This window comes from Apostichopus japonicus, chromosome 19, assembly GCF_037975245.1.
Source record: "Apostichopus japonicus isolate 1M-3 chromosome 19, ASM3797524v1, whole genome shotgun sequence".
Taxonomy (NCBI): Eukaryota; Metazoa; Echinodermata; class Holothuroidea; order Aspidochirotida; family Stichopodidae; genus Apostichopus; species Apostichopus japonicus.
Genome location: NC_092579.1, coordinates 8,046,344 through 8,064,765, shown reverse-complemented (window position 1 = coordinate 8,064,765; position 18,422 = coordinate 8,046,344). Strand labels below are relative to the sequence as shown.

The 18,422-nt window shown below is 37.6% G+C and overlaps 1 protein-coding gene across 2 annotated transcripts in view; it reads right to left on the bottom strand.

Moving 5' to 3' along the window:
- The window catches only part of LOC139959682 (uncharacterized), a 64,000-nt gene that overhangs the window by 12,638 nt on the left and 32,940 nt on the right, over positions 1-18,422 (bottom strand). For both annotated transcript variants that reach the window (XM_071957479.1, XM_071957478.1), the window contains exons 7-15: positions 16,873-17,007; positions 9,193-9,348; positions 8,594-8,734; positions 7,679-7,978; positions 5,823-6,137; positions 5,252-5,319; positions 4,468-4,723; positions 1,322-1,415; positions 376-458 (exon numbers count right to left, since the gene is read on the bottom strand). In XM_071957479.1, coding sequence (XP_071813580.1) covers positions 376-458; positions 1,322-1,415; positions 4,468-4,723; positions 5,252-5,319; positions 5,823-6,137; positions 7,679-7,978; positions 8,594-8,734; positions 9,193-9,348; positions 16,873-17,007 — 1,548 coding nt within the window. The remainder of the gene's footprint in view (positions 1-375; positions 459-1,321; positions 1,416-4,467; positions 4,724-5,251; positions 5,320-5,822; positions 6,138-7,678; positions 7,979-8,593; positions 8,735-9,192; positions 9,349-16,872; positions 17,008-18,422) is intronic.

Genomic DNA, 18,422 nt, shown 5'->3' with positions numbered 1-18,422 from the left:
TCATACATGATATGAGAACCAAGATTTTATCTTCTCAATGAACATGTACCGGAATCATGATGTACAAGCTATGTACGTTTGCAATCATATGGGATGAATATTGTATAACACGAAGAAACAGACATGTCTCTGTATGAAGTGGCCATCATAAAACATTCATACCATAGGGTACACAAAAATTTCATTATGCATATAAAAACACAAGGAAAAATTTCATCCATCTAGTTAAAGAAACTTGATTTATTAAGTAGATATGTCTGTCAAGAAACCTTTACTTGTCAATCATCTGTACGTAGCAACGGAATGTATGACATGTTTACAAAAATATAAAAAGAGAAAATTGTATGTTTCTATTCCTTATCAGCTGGAAAATACCTTGATCTTCCTTGTCGATTGCAATATTATTGGTAAATGACGTAAGATCTGATGAAGATGGAGCTGCTTTTGTAGATCTTTTCCTGGAATTAATTGAAAGAGTGAAAGTAACTATTTAGTGAGGGTGCAAGTAACCATTAACATTTTAAAAAAACTAATTTTTATAGAGACATAGAATCAGTAAATTTTACTTCTGTGAAAATAGCTAGCTCTGCCTGTTATGTAAGCCCGGTTTTGTTACCATAAACTGCAAAGATACGCATAATTTAAATTTGAAAGAAAACTGGCTGTGGTTAAAAGAAGTTTTCTTTCATAAATTAAGTTAAAACCCGACTATATGTTAAAAATTGGACATTAGTTTAATGAATCTCTCCGTACTCGGCTGCTAATCAATTACCAGCGGTTTCTCTAGACCTTCCTGTGCTCACTCAAAATATAGATGCAAAAATGTTTCATGGGAGTAAATTAAAGGAATTCAATATGCCCAAAGTTTATCAAAGTTCACATGTTGTCAGCCTAATTTTATTAATTGTGCAAAATGAAGCCAAGCTTTGAAATTTGTTGATGAATATTGCTGAAACTGACAGAAAATACCTACTAGAAATATATAGTTTACTGCTTGAATCAAGCTGGTAAAGAAAGGGGAACTGATTGCAATAATATGACGAGGTGACATCAGCATTGACATGTCATTAGCTACTGTATTTTATGTAATAAAAAAAGATTTATCTTACGTAAACTTAAATGTTTGTATTCAGATTAGATGCACTAATTCTACTCATTTGTATGTACACAGTCATGCATTCTTGATGGTGGATTCAAAAGACGGGAGAACATGCAGTCCCATTCGCTGTTGATTGCATTAAAATGAAACTTATGGAAATATATATACTTAGTTTATCATACCTTCAATGCTCTTTAATTGTGTAAGCACTGGTCTACTCACCTGTAAATTAACATACATGTGATGAGGATGATAACTAATGCTATAGCAAAGACTGTAGGAATGACAAATTGCACTGCAAAGTTGTTTTTACCATCTGAAAAAGAGGAACAATATATCTATCCTTAAAATGGTTATTTAAATCTAGAAAATAAGCCTAATACATAAGAGAAGCATGCTGAAACCTACACAATTTGAATCCCCAAAACTACTTACCTGTTTTGGGAATTTGTTAACCACACACTTACCACATTTACATATGCATTATCCTCTAATACTAAACTCAAATGGTCATGTCTTTAAACAGGGGGTGTGGCTATCAGCCATCCAGGCCCTGACTCCTCCTCCATCTTTAGGATCCACTTCCATTACATTCCTAGTGTCTTCGAGGAGCTACTAAGTGAACAAGGTGACAGTTAGTGCACATAACCAAGGCACAAATGAGGACAGGAGGCCTTAGTAATAATTACAAGTTTTTTAGAGAATGTATATACAGCCCTTCCATCATAAAATGCCAGTATGGATCTGGTTACCCTGGTGAAGACCCATTATGACGTGGATAGGCCAATTGGTAGGGCGAAAAACTGCTCATCAACTCCCATGTAGTGGAAGGTCAGAAATGTATGGTCTTCTCTCTTGTTCGGGATGTGCAGGTAGGCGTCCTTTAGATCCAACGAGGTGCCCCACATTCCCATTCTAAGATCAGAACCATTGAGGAAAGTTACTCCATCCGGAATGACTTTAGTGTCATGAACTGTTTGTTTATAGGGCCTTGCGTTAAGTATGAGCCTCCAAAGGTCTGTTCCCTTGTACATGACGACTGATAACTGTAACCGAAACTGGTCCTTCCTTCTGATCGCGGCGTTTGTTCGTCAAGAGATCCGTGATCTCCATTTTCAGTGTCTACCATTGGTATGGGTCCAAAGGACTTGGCGGGGTTTAATAGTTGCCTGACAATGGAGGGTTTCAGGTGAACTCTATGGAGTAGCCAATGTTCATGACCTCCAGTACCTACAGAACTGGAACCAAAAGGTCCCAATTGTGGAAAAACCTAATGAGTCTTCTCCACCGGCAGGGAATTCTGGTGGGATGAGCATCCATAGGGCATTGTTGTTGGCGGTAAATCTGTGGGAGCCTCTGTAGTTGCCGCGACGGTTTGCAACCCTTGTTCCTTGTCCTTTTTTTATTGTTGCTTACAATAGCTCTGCCCTTATAACTAGACTTTCGATCTACCAACGCCTTTGGAATCCGCTGGATTTCTGTCGTCCGGTTGTTGCCTTGGTTAGTTTGAAGTCAGCGTCTCTCAGAGACCTGCGTCTATTGGCTTTTTATTGGACATTGGTATCAAATTGTACATGAAAAAGATATTCTCTAAATAGTGGCAGGTGGCAATGTTGCTTCACCACTGGTGTGGGCTAGGACAGTGAGTTTAGAACCTAGTCCCTCCGCTCCGTTTTCGCACGGATGGTGATCTTGGAGAACTGGTCAACTTGGACCCTAGACCGAGAAGTGTCATAATTGCCTGTGTCTTTCCTGGAGATATCCTCAGCTTACTGAAAGGACAAGGAGAGGACTTCGGCTAATAGTAGCATAGCTAATGCAAATTTCATGCCGACTCTTGTGGCTCTGTCAACATTCCGCAGCGCCTTATTGGACCTGTGAGTCGAGGTGTTGGTGACTGATCCTTGGCATTGATGACCTTAGAGACTCTTTAAATTTTCCTCTGGCAGATTACGGAACCGTTGGTGGATAGATACCTGGTGAGGAGCCCTTGGAAGGCGACCAAGGTTGACTTGTGCCGTGAGGCGGAAACGGTCATCGCATTACACGTCTACCGGAATCACAGCTGGTAAAGTTTTCTTGAAAGCATTGAGGTCCAGCTGTGAGATTTTCTCTTCACGAATCGTTGGTTGGGTTAGTTTAGGAAAACCAAATATTTCTGACTATCTGAGCCGCTCTCTCAAAGGTCTGTCTGACCCAGAACCGGTGGTTACGGATGAATCCGACAGAGATAACGATGACGAAGAGAGAAGTCTTTTTCTTTCCATTCTTACAGCTATTTTTCTTTTGCTGTGAAATTAGGCTTTCAGTCTCGAAAATTCTAAATTCTGTTGAGGCTATTTGTAAATTGCGCCAGACGTCATGGAAGGAGACTTCTTCTGGATCGGCTTATTCCCCATGAGATTTTCTCAGCTTTCCGGCCAGGACAGATGTCTGGGTCTGAAACTTCACGTGAGCCCCTTGCCGGCGGCAGCTGCCGAATCATTGGCTCGCTGGCTCTCAGGTCTACTGGCTTGCTAGCCTCATCTGGACTGTTCGGCATCCTGACTTGTCAGCTCACCAGTTTAAAAAACCAAACATGGTGAATAAATGTAGTCTTAGAACACAGTTTGAACAAAGGATAACAAGAAGCTCATATATAAATATAGGAAATAGCATTAATAACGTAACGTATCCTAACATGCGATACATATGGAAATAAAACATAAGGACACAAAATGAAGTAAACAAGTTTGGCTAAAAAAGTTGATCCAAACCAAAACATAGCTGTACATAACTAAACATAACTGGTCAAAACCGATGAAACAAGGTTGGTAACCACATAGAAGATAAGAATAACAATTCCCCATGTCCAAATCTAATTATATTGATATTATCAAAACTGGACCAATTTATCGAGTCTTCCATTTGAATGGTCAAAAGAGGAGTCCGGGCCTGGATGGCTGGTAGCCACGCTCGTGGTATTTGAGCGTAGTATTAGAGGATAATGCATATGTATATGAGGTAAATAAGTGCGTGTTATAAATTAGATTTTTTTCACACAACCGCTTGCTTTTTTGCAGATCAGATTTGCCAAAATTACTATTCTATTAACAGTTTTAAAGCAATGAAATAACATAATAATTAAACTCTTTTGGACCTTTTAATACATGCATTTCATTTTGTATGTTTACACTCAGTAAACGCTTTATTTTCCTCGTCTTGAATATTACCACTTAATACTCCTTTCAATTTCCTAACATACGAAAATGTAGTGACAATACTCTCAGCCCATCTCATCTGAGGTTACTGCCAGAAAGTTATATGGGTATCCTATTGTACTTCTCTTTGTAAATTAAGGAAGGGAAGTAGAAAGTAATAAAATTTACCTTCTCGGGGTTTTGGAGTAGATGACATTGGAAATGTTACTGCCATAGATGCTTCACTGAGGGGGCTTTCCTGATCTGTTGTAAAGGAAACCATGAATGTGTAATTCTCTCCAGGCTCAAGTCCTTCGATAATAGTGTACATTGTAATTCCAGAGACTGTTGCTACTCTCTTTGGATCATCACTACTACCATCCACCTTGTAGTAGATAGTATACCTAGTTATCCCAGTACTGCAAGTGATACCATTTTCATCAACCTATTGATCAAAGATGGAAACTTTCAATATTGTTGCTATATTAAGTATACAATACACAGCATCATCTATGAATAATTTAGTACTTACAACTACTTTATAATGCATCAATGTATAGGCTAGATGAGTCAATAAGAGAGCAAACTAAACAAGGCTAGAAGAAACTACAAGAAAGGGGATGAGATGTGATGGGAAGGTTAGGTAAGGAAAGGATGGGGAAGCTGGAACCAAAAGCGAAGAGAAGGGAAGCGAAGGGAAAGGGAAGGAAAGGGCAGGACAGAGCAGGGCAGGGTAGGGCAGGGCAGGGCAGGGGAGGGAAGGGTAGGTATCAAGTATCTTACATCACAAAAGGGTTACATCTTTAAATCCAGCTACTCCCTTCTCTTGTACTATGTAACCTTCACTGAGTAGCTCAGTTATACCTGCCTAGTTTCTCACTGTGCTGTTGAACATATTGCGTAGTATATCAATATACTGTAGACACTTTTAATATTCTTGTTCATTTACATTATTTTCATATTTTTAGCATACCTGCCAAGTAACATTCAGTTGGTTCAAGTCTGTTACTGTTACCATAACATCTGTAGGATTAGTTAGTACTGTAAATAACAGAATGAAACAGGGGTAGAATGAAACAGAGGTAAAGACAAACAAGGAGAGTTTCTGAGAGTAAGATAAAAATGTGGGAATTTTCCTATCTTCAACATATTGCCATTACAAGAAAGAAACAAACATTGTGGCAACTTCACTTGTTATTACTAAATACTATCCAGAATGCTATAAATATTCCGAATCTCTACAAGTCTAAGCATGGGAATTTCCTGTGTTACATATCTTTACCAAGACAGTGTTAAACCTGTTATTGGTCTTTGTGTATGATTCCTAACTGTTTATTTGTATTGGTTGATCAGTGCTTTTTTAACCTCATCACCTGGTTACTAGTTTGTCTGTCACCGAAACTGTATGTCATATTATACTTCCATCTTCATCACCATGTGACCATTTTAAGATAATGGTGACCTCCTTATAACTTCAAAAAACTAAGACGCAAAAAAACATTTGAATAATAACAATATTGATGAGATCAACTAAGACCACTCACCCTCACACAATGTCTTGACAGTCATAGGCGGACCCATACGACCCTCACCCATATCCCCTTCCCTAACAGCTGATACACTGAAGACATATTTGGTGTCCTCTTCTAGATTGGTATGTGTGTACTGTAGCAGTTGACTGGATTCTATGATAGTAACATTACTCCAGCTATCAGTTGCATTCTTCCTGTAGTACACAATATAACCAACCACCGGTGGATCCCCTACATCGGTCCCCTCATCCCAGGCTCTCCAATTAATGGTTATAAAGGTCTGGGACATATCGACTATTCCAGGCGATTCACTGATAATAGGAAGTTCTGAATGGAAATGATCAAAAGAAATTAAACCACACTAGAAGTGGATTGTGCAAGCCACTGTATGACTGTTTTGTCTTCCTTTGTGAAATTCAGATACTGTTAGGCAGCATGCTTTATATTTGGCTATATAAATACTGCATAGCAGAAGGGACAGTACTGTGCAAGAAATTTAGAGGCTTGATAATAGTAAAACACAAATTGTTAAGGTCTGAACAAATGGTCTTTTTGTTTCTGGTTTCCAATGAAAAGGTCAATGAAATAGTAGGCTAGACAGCGATTTCCTGATATTAATGCTTTGAATTTATACTACACATTGGGAAAATGATGCTGCAATACCTTTGTCTCCTGTGTCATTAATTTATGCCTAGCTACCATTGATGAAACATTTGCACTAAAACAACTTGTTGCCCCATTCTGTGAGAATGGAAAAGAGCTTGATATTTATTCCGTGGGATGAAAACGCGCTTGTTGTCAGTGAAATATTTATGATGATATTTGGAGAGGTACTCTTAAATAGTAACATTGTTTCTTGGCAGCCAGTATAACACAGCATGTTCTACACTACTATTTATCAGTGAGAACTCTGATGATTCAAAATTTGGCATTAAATTATTGACCATTTTTGATACACATTTCCAAAGAGCAAGGTTAGTAAATGCATGAACTTCAGTTTATATTTACTTTTTGGCTCTTTAACATTTATGAAGACCTATATAAAATAACAAGAAATTAAAGTCAGAGATACGCCTTAAAGTAGAACTGATGATTACAAAGGCAATGCCTTACCTACATACTGAAATACAGTACTGTAAGCTCAGAGCTAGTGCTAACGGATTATCTCTGTCGACAATTAATTAACTGCAGGGTATTGTATTTGTCAAGGCAAAAATCAAGAAGAAAAGTATCAAACAAAAGTAATTTGATCACATCATCACCAGACTTGATCAAGTCACTCAAAAATTCATAAAATGTCATATATTTTATATTAATGTTATCATAACTTTTGAGATTCTTTAAAAATACATAAAAATGTTATCATGTTTTTTCTGCACAGAGTAAAATAACTAAGAAGACGGAAAAATAATAGCCCTGTCCCCGTATAGTACTCTTCAGAAGTAAGAGGCAGCCAATTTTTCTAAACCCCTTTTAGGGTCCAACAACATGATCTATAATAAATCTCTGAACGCGGCACCCATATCACATTGTTTTCAAAACTGTTTGATATATCTAATTGCTTTAGTTAACCAAATAGTCGGCAAAAGAAGCAAATAAATATGTTTGAAAATGTAGCAACTTAAATTCAGCAACAATTATGAAATCATACCTCAACAGTGTTTAGCTAAATGGTAAGCCCTTATAGAGCATTTGTTTGCCACCTCAGTGCATTTTAATATTTGACAGCAAAGCTAGTATCATTTGAAAATGGCAAGGGTTGCAAGTTCAGTACTTAAATAATGCAAAGCACACTTGACTTTGATCTTAGGAATTTGAACTTGAATATGAACAGGTCATCCGTGTAAAACATATAACAGTTATCTTACCATAATGAGACAAGGTTGTGTTTAGCCATGTATATCCTGTACTGTGTTGTATCACACAATAGTATGTTTCCCCAACCTGAGCATCAGTGGTTGTAAATGTCGATCCTCTCTGAACTAATCCAGCCCTACTGCTATCTTTGGTAAGGTTACTTGTTACCGGGAATGATGTAGAACTGAGACTAATAGACTGGGACAGGAAAACTGTGTACTTTGAAGAGTTCTGCTGTAACTCCTCAACCCAACATGTAACTGACCACTGTGTACCAGGATTGGTTTTATTGCCAGTAACATTAATAATTCCTGTAATGTAAAGAGAATAAAGCTGTAATAATTAAACACATAATATAAAAAACATTGTATTAATATCCATCATGTAAAATGAATGGATGATTTGTTCCTACCATAACCGTTTCATTGCCAAGCTGTGGTATTATTTTGATGGTGTGACATGAAATATAATTTCCTGACAATACTATCGGAAGGTGTGACCTGAGATATCATTTCTTTACAATACTATCGGATGGTGTGACCTGAGATATCATTTTCTAACAATACTATCGGATGGTGTGACCTGAGATATCATTTCCTAACAATACTATCGGCTGGTGTGACCTGAGATATTATTACCTAACAATGCTATGTTTGACGTTTCCTTCTGAGGTAAAATTCTTTGACCAAAGTAAAAACTGGTATTAGCTCGTATGTTACTAATTTTTCAAAAAAAATGTACAGAATTTTCACCAGCTGGAATTCTGTATAATTCATTTACCGCCCACTCATCGTCCAACCTGCAGGGCAAGAAAATGTGGAATATAAGCAAAATATTATCAAATACTAGCAAATGCACTACTGCATGGGGAAATTCATCCATATGAGTGGTGCTCTTCAAGATGCTACACACTATCAACAAATTACCTTCTTCACATCTGGAGGGAGGTAAATCAATCCACTGATGCTTGCAGCATCCAACACATTCTCCTGTAACTCTATCACATGCATCAGAGTCACAGCGACACTCCTCTGAGCAGTTATCACCGAAGAAGCCATCTTGACATTCTGAAAGGAGAGGCGACAATACTGAATAGAGGTGTCCGTATGGACTCTGGTAATTCAATTGAGATGAATAGGGCCTTCTTTAACAGCTTCGCTTAAAATTAAAGCAGGCATGTTACAAACAGAAGATCAGTGATTGGTACTCTGGCATTCCCCATATGTAAATGGTACTTACCTGTTCAGTTGAGTTAGTGAGATAGTGTAGACTCCTCACAACCTGTTATACCTAATCCACCACCAGTACACGGTTGAACTAGAGGACATCGTATGAAGTATATGTAAGTTCTAACAAACCTGATCAGTTAAGGGATTAATAACTAACTATTAAGACACATAATTAGGGTAGTTATAGATTTTTTTGCACTAAATTACACATTTAAATGGATCCTGCACTCTCTTTGGGTTTTAAAGAGGAATTTTCGTGGAATATATGAGTATAGACTAGTGCACTAAGATATTACCTAGACAGGACTGGCCATTTGGATCCAACATTGAACCTGGAGCACAGCTGGTACCTTCACATCTTCCTGAAAGCTTATCACACACAGCACCATCAAGACACAGACATTTCTCTGTACATTGGTCACCATAGTAACCCATTGGACAAACATCAGGAACTATGGAAAAATAACACTATCATTTCACTGTCAAGCTGCAGAATTTACGCATGTCAGTTTTGGTTTTTTATATTACCTGACTATTTGGATGATACCATTAGTCATAACATGGTTATTGATTCTTAATATGCGTGTTAATGTTTCCTGATAAGATCTGAAAGTATTAATTGTGATAAAAAACAAGAATGTTAATACTGACACACAAACACACTTCTTTCAGTGAATTTTGATGAGTTTTCTGCATGTAGCAACTGTAGCACCATCACATGATATCATCAACATACCATTAGTCATAACATGGTTTTTGATTCTTCATATGCGTGTTAATGTTTCCTGATAAGATCTGAAAGTATTAGTTGTGATAAAAAAAAACAAGAATGTTAATACTGACACACAAACACACTTCTTTCAGTGAATTTTGATGAGTTTTCTGCACGTAGCAACTGTAGCACCATCACATGATATCATCAACATACGCTGTAATGCAAATTTATGCTATTATTTGCATAAACATGTTGGAGACTGACATTTATCTGCTACAACGGTGTTATAAAACAATCGATGACTTCTGAAGTCACACTGTCTATATCATCATTGTGAATAATTGGGTACTAAGTTTGAAAACTCTCCATAATTCCTTTCTACTGAGGATATGAAATAATGTACAACGATGCAAGTGAATATGTGCTAAAGTACAGTAGAGGAAAAGATTTAATCTTAAGAGAGTTAAACCTCTGCCTGCCCAGCCGAGCACCCACCCCCTCCCCACTAATAAAATAAATAATAATGACGACGACCATGATGATGGATGAATGGGATGGATGGGTCACCGTGGATTTGATGGACTGATGGATGGATGGATGGATGGATGGATGGATGGATGGATGGATGGATGGATGGATGGATGGATGGATGGATGGATGGATGGATGGATGGATGGATGGATGGATGGATGGATGGATGGATGGATGGATGGATGGATGGATGGATGGATGGATGGATGGATGGATGGATGGATGGATGGATGGATGGATGGATGGATGGATGGATGGATGGATGGATGGATGGATGGATGGATGGATGGATGGATGGATGGATGGATGGATGGATGGATGGATGGATGGATGGATGGATGGATGGATGGATGGATGGATGGATGGATGGATGGATGGATGGATGGATGGATGGATGGATGGATGGATGGATGGATGGATGGATGGATGGATGGATGGATGGATGGATGGATGGATGGATGGATGGATGGATGGATGGATGGATGGATGGATGGATGGATGGATGGATGGATGGATGGATGGATGGATGGATGGATGGATGGATGGATGGATGGATGGATGGATGGATGGATGGATGGATGGATGGATGGATGGATGGATGGATGGATGGATGGATGGATGGATGGATGTTACTAACCTACAGACTATGTGCCCATATCATACCATTTTTGTACACAGTGTTGTATATCTTTATTTGAGAAGAAATTCTGAAATCTCACAAAACCGAGTACCAGAGGACAGCAAACATCTTTCAAGACACATAAAATTTAGCTTATTGTGTCGCGGCGCAAGACCACAATTTAGCATTAGCCAATTTATGCTGAGCCCATCATGAGATAAACAAGAAGCTTTTCAAACTGGCTATTCAGAATCCTTAAAATAAATGAGCAGCACTTATCTTTTTTAATAAACCTAAGTCCGATTACATTACGAACTCCTCATGTTCAATTCTGTTATAAACTGCAACTTTATTAAAATTGTACGCAATTTTTCCATTTTGATTTTCAAATGGAAGTTAAATTATTTGTAAAGGTTGCGATACAGCAAGTGAAAAAAAATCCCATATCCCATGTGTGAAACATTTTCAAGAGTTCATCCATATAGATCTAGGTAGTTTAAAAAAATGCAATAACAGCTCTAAAAAAATTAGACCAGTACATTAGTGCAATGATACACAATTACTGCACTTATAACGTTGAACATTATAAAAGTATGCACTGATTGCACAGCAAAACCATTATAGCTTTTCTTCTCCTAACTTCAAAGTTGATTTGGCCTCATACTGCTTTAACTAAAATATTTTTTTATTTCACAGTTGTATATTTGTTATGTTAAGTAGTTTCCTACTGGAGTAAATGCAAGTACAGTTATTCAATATATCCTTAACATTCAACCTTTGGCTACAATATGTGACATACTCAGAATGTTTCATAATCTTTTATCTCTTGACTACTGCATACGGTGCTACAGATCATAAGCTTGCATATAAGATTTTACCACAGTTTGCCCACTTTTAACTTCACTAACATATCACATTAACAAAAGCAGCAGAAAACTTCCTAGATAGCACCTAGTTAAGGACCAAGTTTGAAGTTCAAGCAAGCTACACACACAGAGCTTTTCTGCCTACATATATACAGAAAATAAACACTCTCTTACTCAACAAACTGTATTACAGTACTGTAGATGGTCTGTGATGCCATCATAGACCGGCAGCCCAGTGCACTTTGATCAAACGAACGAGGTACCAATATCTGAGTATTGGAACATTTGTGGAAAAACCCAGTATATCCAAAAGTGGATGTCTGCCGTGGTCGCTCTGCTGCATGTGGCCCCTGGGACCGGTTAAAGGGGGCCCAAAAATGCATCTGATCAAACGAACGAGGTACCACTTGAAACCAATGTCAACTTAATGCATGAATGCCACATAGTACTGAATGGCCCATGCCAGACAAATTTTCTGCTGCAAAGGGCCCGCCAGACGCCCAAGAAGGGCCCCTAAAAAAATGCATCTGATCAAACGAACGAGGTACCACTTGAAACCAATGTCAACTTAATGCATGAATGCCACAAAGTACTGAATGGCCTATGCCTGACAAATTTTCTGCTGCTAAGGGCCCGCCAGACGCCCCCAAATATGGCCCAAATGCCCATTAGCGTAGCATTGACCCAGATTAAATATGCAAGGTACCACTCAAAACCGGTTTGGAACCACACAAAAACAATATTAAATGCAAAGGTACTTTCCACAGAGTAAAGAACTGCCAATGCAAGACAAATTTTCTTCTGCATAGGTCCCACCAGATAGAAAGAATAGGTGGCCCAATGTGTCCCTATATATGGGTCTAAAGAATTGGATATATGTGCCTTGTAACATGACATTTCAAGCTCATGATTAAATTGTTTCCAGCATAAATTGGAGTTACTGTACACAAGACCAGTGTTTTATCTTATTTAGCTATTCGCTGCTCTAAGCAAAATAAAGATAACACTTTTACCTAAGCCTCTAAATATTTTGGGATTTGCTGGCCTGGGCAAAAATTACAGTTCCCCACATTATAATTCTAACACTCTGAGGAAGAGTCTTGCCTGGCTTGGATCCACAGAACTACGGTTGGAAGAGCAAGAATGGGTGCTACAGCCCTGACTGGTTTGAGGGACCGGCTCTCCCAGATCATCTATTCCAAGAGGGGTAACTGAGCGAAGATTTTCAAAGTAGCCGACCAGACGTGGCTTCCGAGTTTGATGCCGATGGTTCAAGTACTGAACCATCTTGGAGTGATGACTCCGACAATGAAACATAGATTTGAGCTTCCATTGTCTTTTTAGAATCAAGTTCATGGGAATACTTAATTTTCATAAACTTACTAATGATTCTTTTGAGATCTGTCTGAATGGCAAATGCAGTGTCTTTTTACAATGCACACACTCCAGTGTTTAATCACTGTAAAGAGACATGAATTCTCAGTTCTTATACTTCGAACCTAACATGTGTCATGTTCAGAGTAATCACATAGTGATCTTTTGTTACTATCTTTGCCAATTATGATTTTAGTACATTTTAAACTAGCAAGATGACTCTCTTGAAAGGTAAAAGATTCCTTCATAGATGAAAACAAAAACTCTCATCTAGCATTCATATTTCTGAAAAATGGATGCCACATCTATTTGTTGGACTTGTTACAAGCTATTCGAATTGAATTAGTGTAATGATGGAAGTTCTAAAAGACCAAGATGGAGTAATATAGGCCAATTACTCATTTTATATTTTGTATCAAGGAATGGAGTCATACGTGGTGATATCAGTATTTGTTTGTTCAATCTTAGCATTTTAAGTCCTTTAAAGAGTGTACCTAGCATAAAGGTACATATACATTTCTATGCTTCAATTATGTATCTTTTAAAAACCATATTGGACAGTTTCAACCCAAACCTTTATCGTTAAGTACACGTTATAAAGCATTTTCACCATTGTTTGATAATTGTTTCTTTGTCTGAGCTTAAGAAACAAAACAATCTCTTTTGTTCGACTACATGTATGTCTTAAGATGACACTTAAGCGTTCTTTCTCAAGATTTTAAACTTTGTAGATTTACAATGCTAACGTAAACACAGTGTTTTAAGATACAAAATGATTTTGGGTTTCTTATTTACAATACATAAACTGATTTTAATCTGCTCCAGTGTTTCCAGCGAAACAAAGTAACTGCCAAGTTAAACACTGCTCACGATACAAAGTACTGACTGGATAAAAGGAAAAAGAATGGATAAAAGGAAAAAGAATGGATTTGAGAATGCATTATAACTGTCAGGATCTCCCTCAAAGACTGAGTTCGCGTCATTTTTGTTTTGCTCAATGAAATGTTCAGTAATTGATACACCTACTAGTATACTAATCTCATTATTCCATTGGCCTATGTAGCGGGAAGGAATCTGAATAATTCAGGATGTTCTTGATTGTTATAGATTGGTTTCTTGTGGTATCTTAACTATTTAAACTGCATAATTTTTTTACATGTGGTGGGCACTTTGCAGAAGAAAATTTGTATTGTATTGGCATTTCTTTACTCTGTGGAATGTTACAAATGTCATGTCACAAGGCACATATAGTCTGCATCGATATACAATTCATTAGGCCCATATAGGGCCGCATTGGGCCACCTATACTCTCTATCTGGTGGGACCTATGCAGAAGAAAATTTGTCTTGCATTGGCAGTTCTTTACTCTGTGGAAAGTACCTTTGCATTTAATATTGGTATGATTGATCATGGCCCATTTGGGGGCCCTTTTTTAGTGTGTCTGTTAGCCCGTTTGTAGCAGAAAATTTGTCTGACATGATGATTTCCATAGTCTGTAAGATCAACCCGAACATTCCAAACCGATTTTGAGTGGTACCTTGCATATTTAATCTGGGTCAATGCTACGCTAATGGGCATTTGGGCCATATTTGGGGGCGTCTGGCGGGCCCTTTGCACCAGAAAATTTGTCTGGCATGATGATTTCCATAGTCTGTAAGATCAACCCGAACATTCCAAACCGGTTTTGAGTGGTACCTTGCATATTTAATCTGGGTCAATGCTACGCTAATGGGCATTTGGGCCATATTTGGGGGCGTCTGGCGGGCCCTTTGCAGCAGAAAATTTGTCTGGCATAGGCCATTCAGTACTTTGTGGCATTCATGCATTAAGTTGACATTGGTTTCAAGTGGTACCTCGTTCGTTTGATCAGATGCATTTTTTTAGGGGCCCTTCTTGGGCGTCTGGCGGGCCCTTTGCAGCAGAAAATTTGTCTGGCATGGGCCATTCAGTACTATGTGGCATTCATGCATTAAGTTGACATTGGTTTCAAGTGGTACCTCGTTCGTTTGATCAGATGCATTTTTGGCCCCCTTTAACCGGCCCAGGGGCCACATGCAGCAGAGCGACCACGGCAGACATCCACTTTTGGATATACTGGGTTTTTCCACAAATGTTCCAATACTCAGATATTGGTACCTCGTTCGTTTGATCAAAGTGCACTGGGCTGCCGGTCTATCATGCTAAAAGACCTTTACTTATAATATTATAATATTCATGTTTAGTAATCCTTGAAGTGTGATACATTTGGAATATTTGCTCAGCTGTTAATCATGTCTGTTAAATTAATTGAACAATTCAATGTCTTTGTGGAAATATTATTTTCTTCTGTAAGTGATTAAATATGATTCAGCTCAACTTACTTGATGATATCATTTATTCGGCAAAATATCAACAAATTAATACAATTGAAAATATTCAACATACAAACTGCTCTGACGATGCAGTTTCAATTTGAAGGTGCAGAAAATGCAGGACTTGAAGTGATCGACGGCAAAACGCCGTCCTGCCCTTGCTGTTTGCCTGGGTGCCCCTGAAAAATACACCTCGCCCTTTATGTTTTGCCATCGGTGCCCTGTTCATTGCGAGTAGTACACTAAGTTACACTATAGAGTAAACCAAAATTCTTGTGGAGACTTTGTTTGATTCATCCTTTGAAATGCATGAGCTTGATTCGGTGATTGTTTTCACTTTCTCAAGAGTTTCAGCTGACATAATATACAATACAAACATTAATGTCGTTGAGATGGTTCTTTATTCTTCCTTCGCAATGACTTTTCTCTTCGACATTCTTTTTACTTCGACATGTTAGGTCAATGGGACTTCTCCATTGAGTTAACTTTATGCGAGGAAAATCACACAGTAAAATCCCATTGACTTTGCCGGGTGAAACTTGACTTGCTTGTGTCGATTTAGGTTCTGGTACTCAGCTATAAACTGGGCAGGAATGTTCATACAAGAACATGTTAGTATAAATTGTAACCTCAACTTTGGAAACGACATAAGTCAACGATTAGTTGGGATATATAGTGACGCATCATGTCATCAGTCACATACCACGAAAGGAATGGGTGATTGATTACTTTTATGTACGTACAGGACTTTCAAGGTAAAAGTTGCTTTGCGCTGCGCTGTATAGTGTATATCGATCATGTGACCATTAACAGTTTTTGGCACTTCCGATTCACTGAAATGGTGTCAGTGCCCTTCCTCAGATTCATTTTTGCCGCAATGCCCTTCCCATATGCCGTGATGCCCTTCACAATTGGAACCTACAAATGGCATATTTTTGCTGTGCCGTTTATTAGCCTTATGTCAAGCCCTTCAATGTCTAGTATATTTTTGTTAAGCAATCACCTTGGCTGTTGGAGTATCCTTTGATTATCTCTCTATTGTGCAAAATATATTTGCCATTATAAGTTTCTGACAAATACCACTTATAAATGAACTATTCTTTGCAGTCAATTTGTGGTCAATTTCCATCAATTTAATCACCAAACCGTGACAAAGGTATACAGCTTAATCAATGCACTGAGTAACTATAGGTGTACAGTCCTATAGTCTGTGCTTAAACAGACTGTTTGAACAAGATATAAGGAAGTGAAGGAGGGAATACAAGTTAAAACTGCTGAGTAAAAGCAATGCAAAGAGATTAGGTATACACTTAAACCCTCTTCAATGAAATGTGTGAAGGCATATAACTACACAGAAATAAAGTAACCTGTGGACATTTTACAACAGCACACTTGATATAATCAATTATGTGTAATCCGTGCTCTATTCATACATAAATACATTGAAATAGTTGTATTCATTATGTACCCTTAGAAAAACATAACCTAACTTATGGTTCCAATAAGAGCATCCAACTTACTCTGACAGTTATTCCCACTCCATGTAGCTTGGCAGCCTCCTGTGTCACATTCACCTGTAAATCTGTTACAGCTGCCTTGATTCTGACAGTGACAATCTTGTAAACAGCCAGCCCCATATTGACCTGGTTCACACTCTGTAAACAAAATGATATGAGACTTGAGGATAAGATTTAAGGTATCTTAAGACTCTGCATTTCCCTGCAGTAATTTCATCTACCATTCACATTATTGTATCATACATTTCACTTAAATACTGATACTCTTTTATAGGTATCCGGAAAATTGCTGTCAGTTTTGTTTCTTTGAGATTCACTCTCTTGGTTTCCTTTCATTTATTGACAAAGCCAATGCTTTCTCATACTTGTAATATTTTTTTACTATGATAATATGAATTCTGTTAATATACACTGTTAAAAATTTCTGTAAATTTACAGTTAATTCCTGTCGATTTTTACAGAAAAAGCCGGTTTTCTATATTTACATGTAAACGTCTGTTATTTTAACAGACGTTTTCTGTACAGCAAGTGGTTTACACAAAATTGTAGTATTTTTCCCTCCAAAGAAAATTTACAGGAAAATCCTGTAAAATTTTCCAGAATATGTCAGTTTTTAATATTTACATGTAAAATTCTGTGATTTTTACAGACGTTTTATGTTACAGCAAGTGGTTTACAAAAAATTGTAGTATTTTTCCCTCCAATGAAAATTTACAGGATAATTCTGTAAAATTTTCCAGAATATGTCAGTTACATGTAAACTTATGTGATTTTTACAGACGTTATATGTGTCATGTACTTTACAGAATAAGTTTTTTTTTTTTTTTTTTTTGCAATCTAATGCATGTAAATTGGAATTTGAAGAGTGTTATACGAAAATATACTTGAAGGTGGAACACGTTACCAATATACAATGGTATACAACAAAATCCATTGTGCAGTAACATTACCGTTTGGCAAAGAAAAGAATGAAATCCAACCATGAAGCTATTACCGATAGCTCCATGATCCAACCCACAATTACCAGTTAACTTTGTCCCTACAGTCGTTTTCTGCCTTAGTGTTACATTTGAGCAACAACCCCCAACCCCGTGAGGCTCATCAATGACCCTTAATTATCCAGCGAACGAAACCAATGTGAAAGGTAACTTTGAAGGGTCTGTAGGTCAAATATGTGAAATCTAACCATTTAGAGTTTTAGAAACGAATTATTTGTAAATGCCTAACGTGTTAACTAATGAAAACATAATTTTACAATAGATGGTACTGTTCCAATTGGTTTACCGTTTGTTTAAGGAGTATACAACTTCCGAAATCCTATCAAAACAATAACTGCTGTGAGCTGCCAAGAATACAATGCCCAGCCTTCAAGATGTAGTCTAATTTATTGTTATTTTATGTTAACTTGTATTGTCAGTAAAACATGAACCGATGACAATTCCGTGTGCTCAATGTACGATCACTGGGTCACACACATGCAGCTATTTATAGCTAAATGGGTCACCGAACGTATCAAAATGTTGTTAAATATGTCTAGTACAGTAAATGTCATT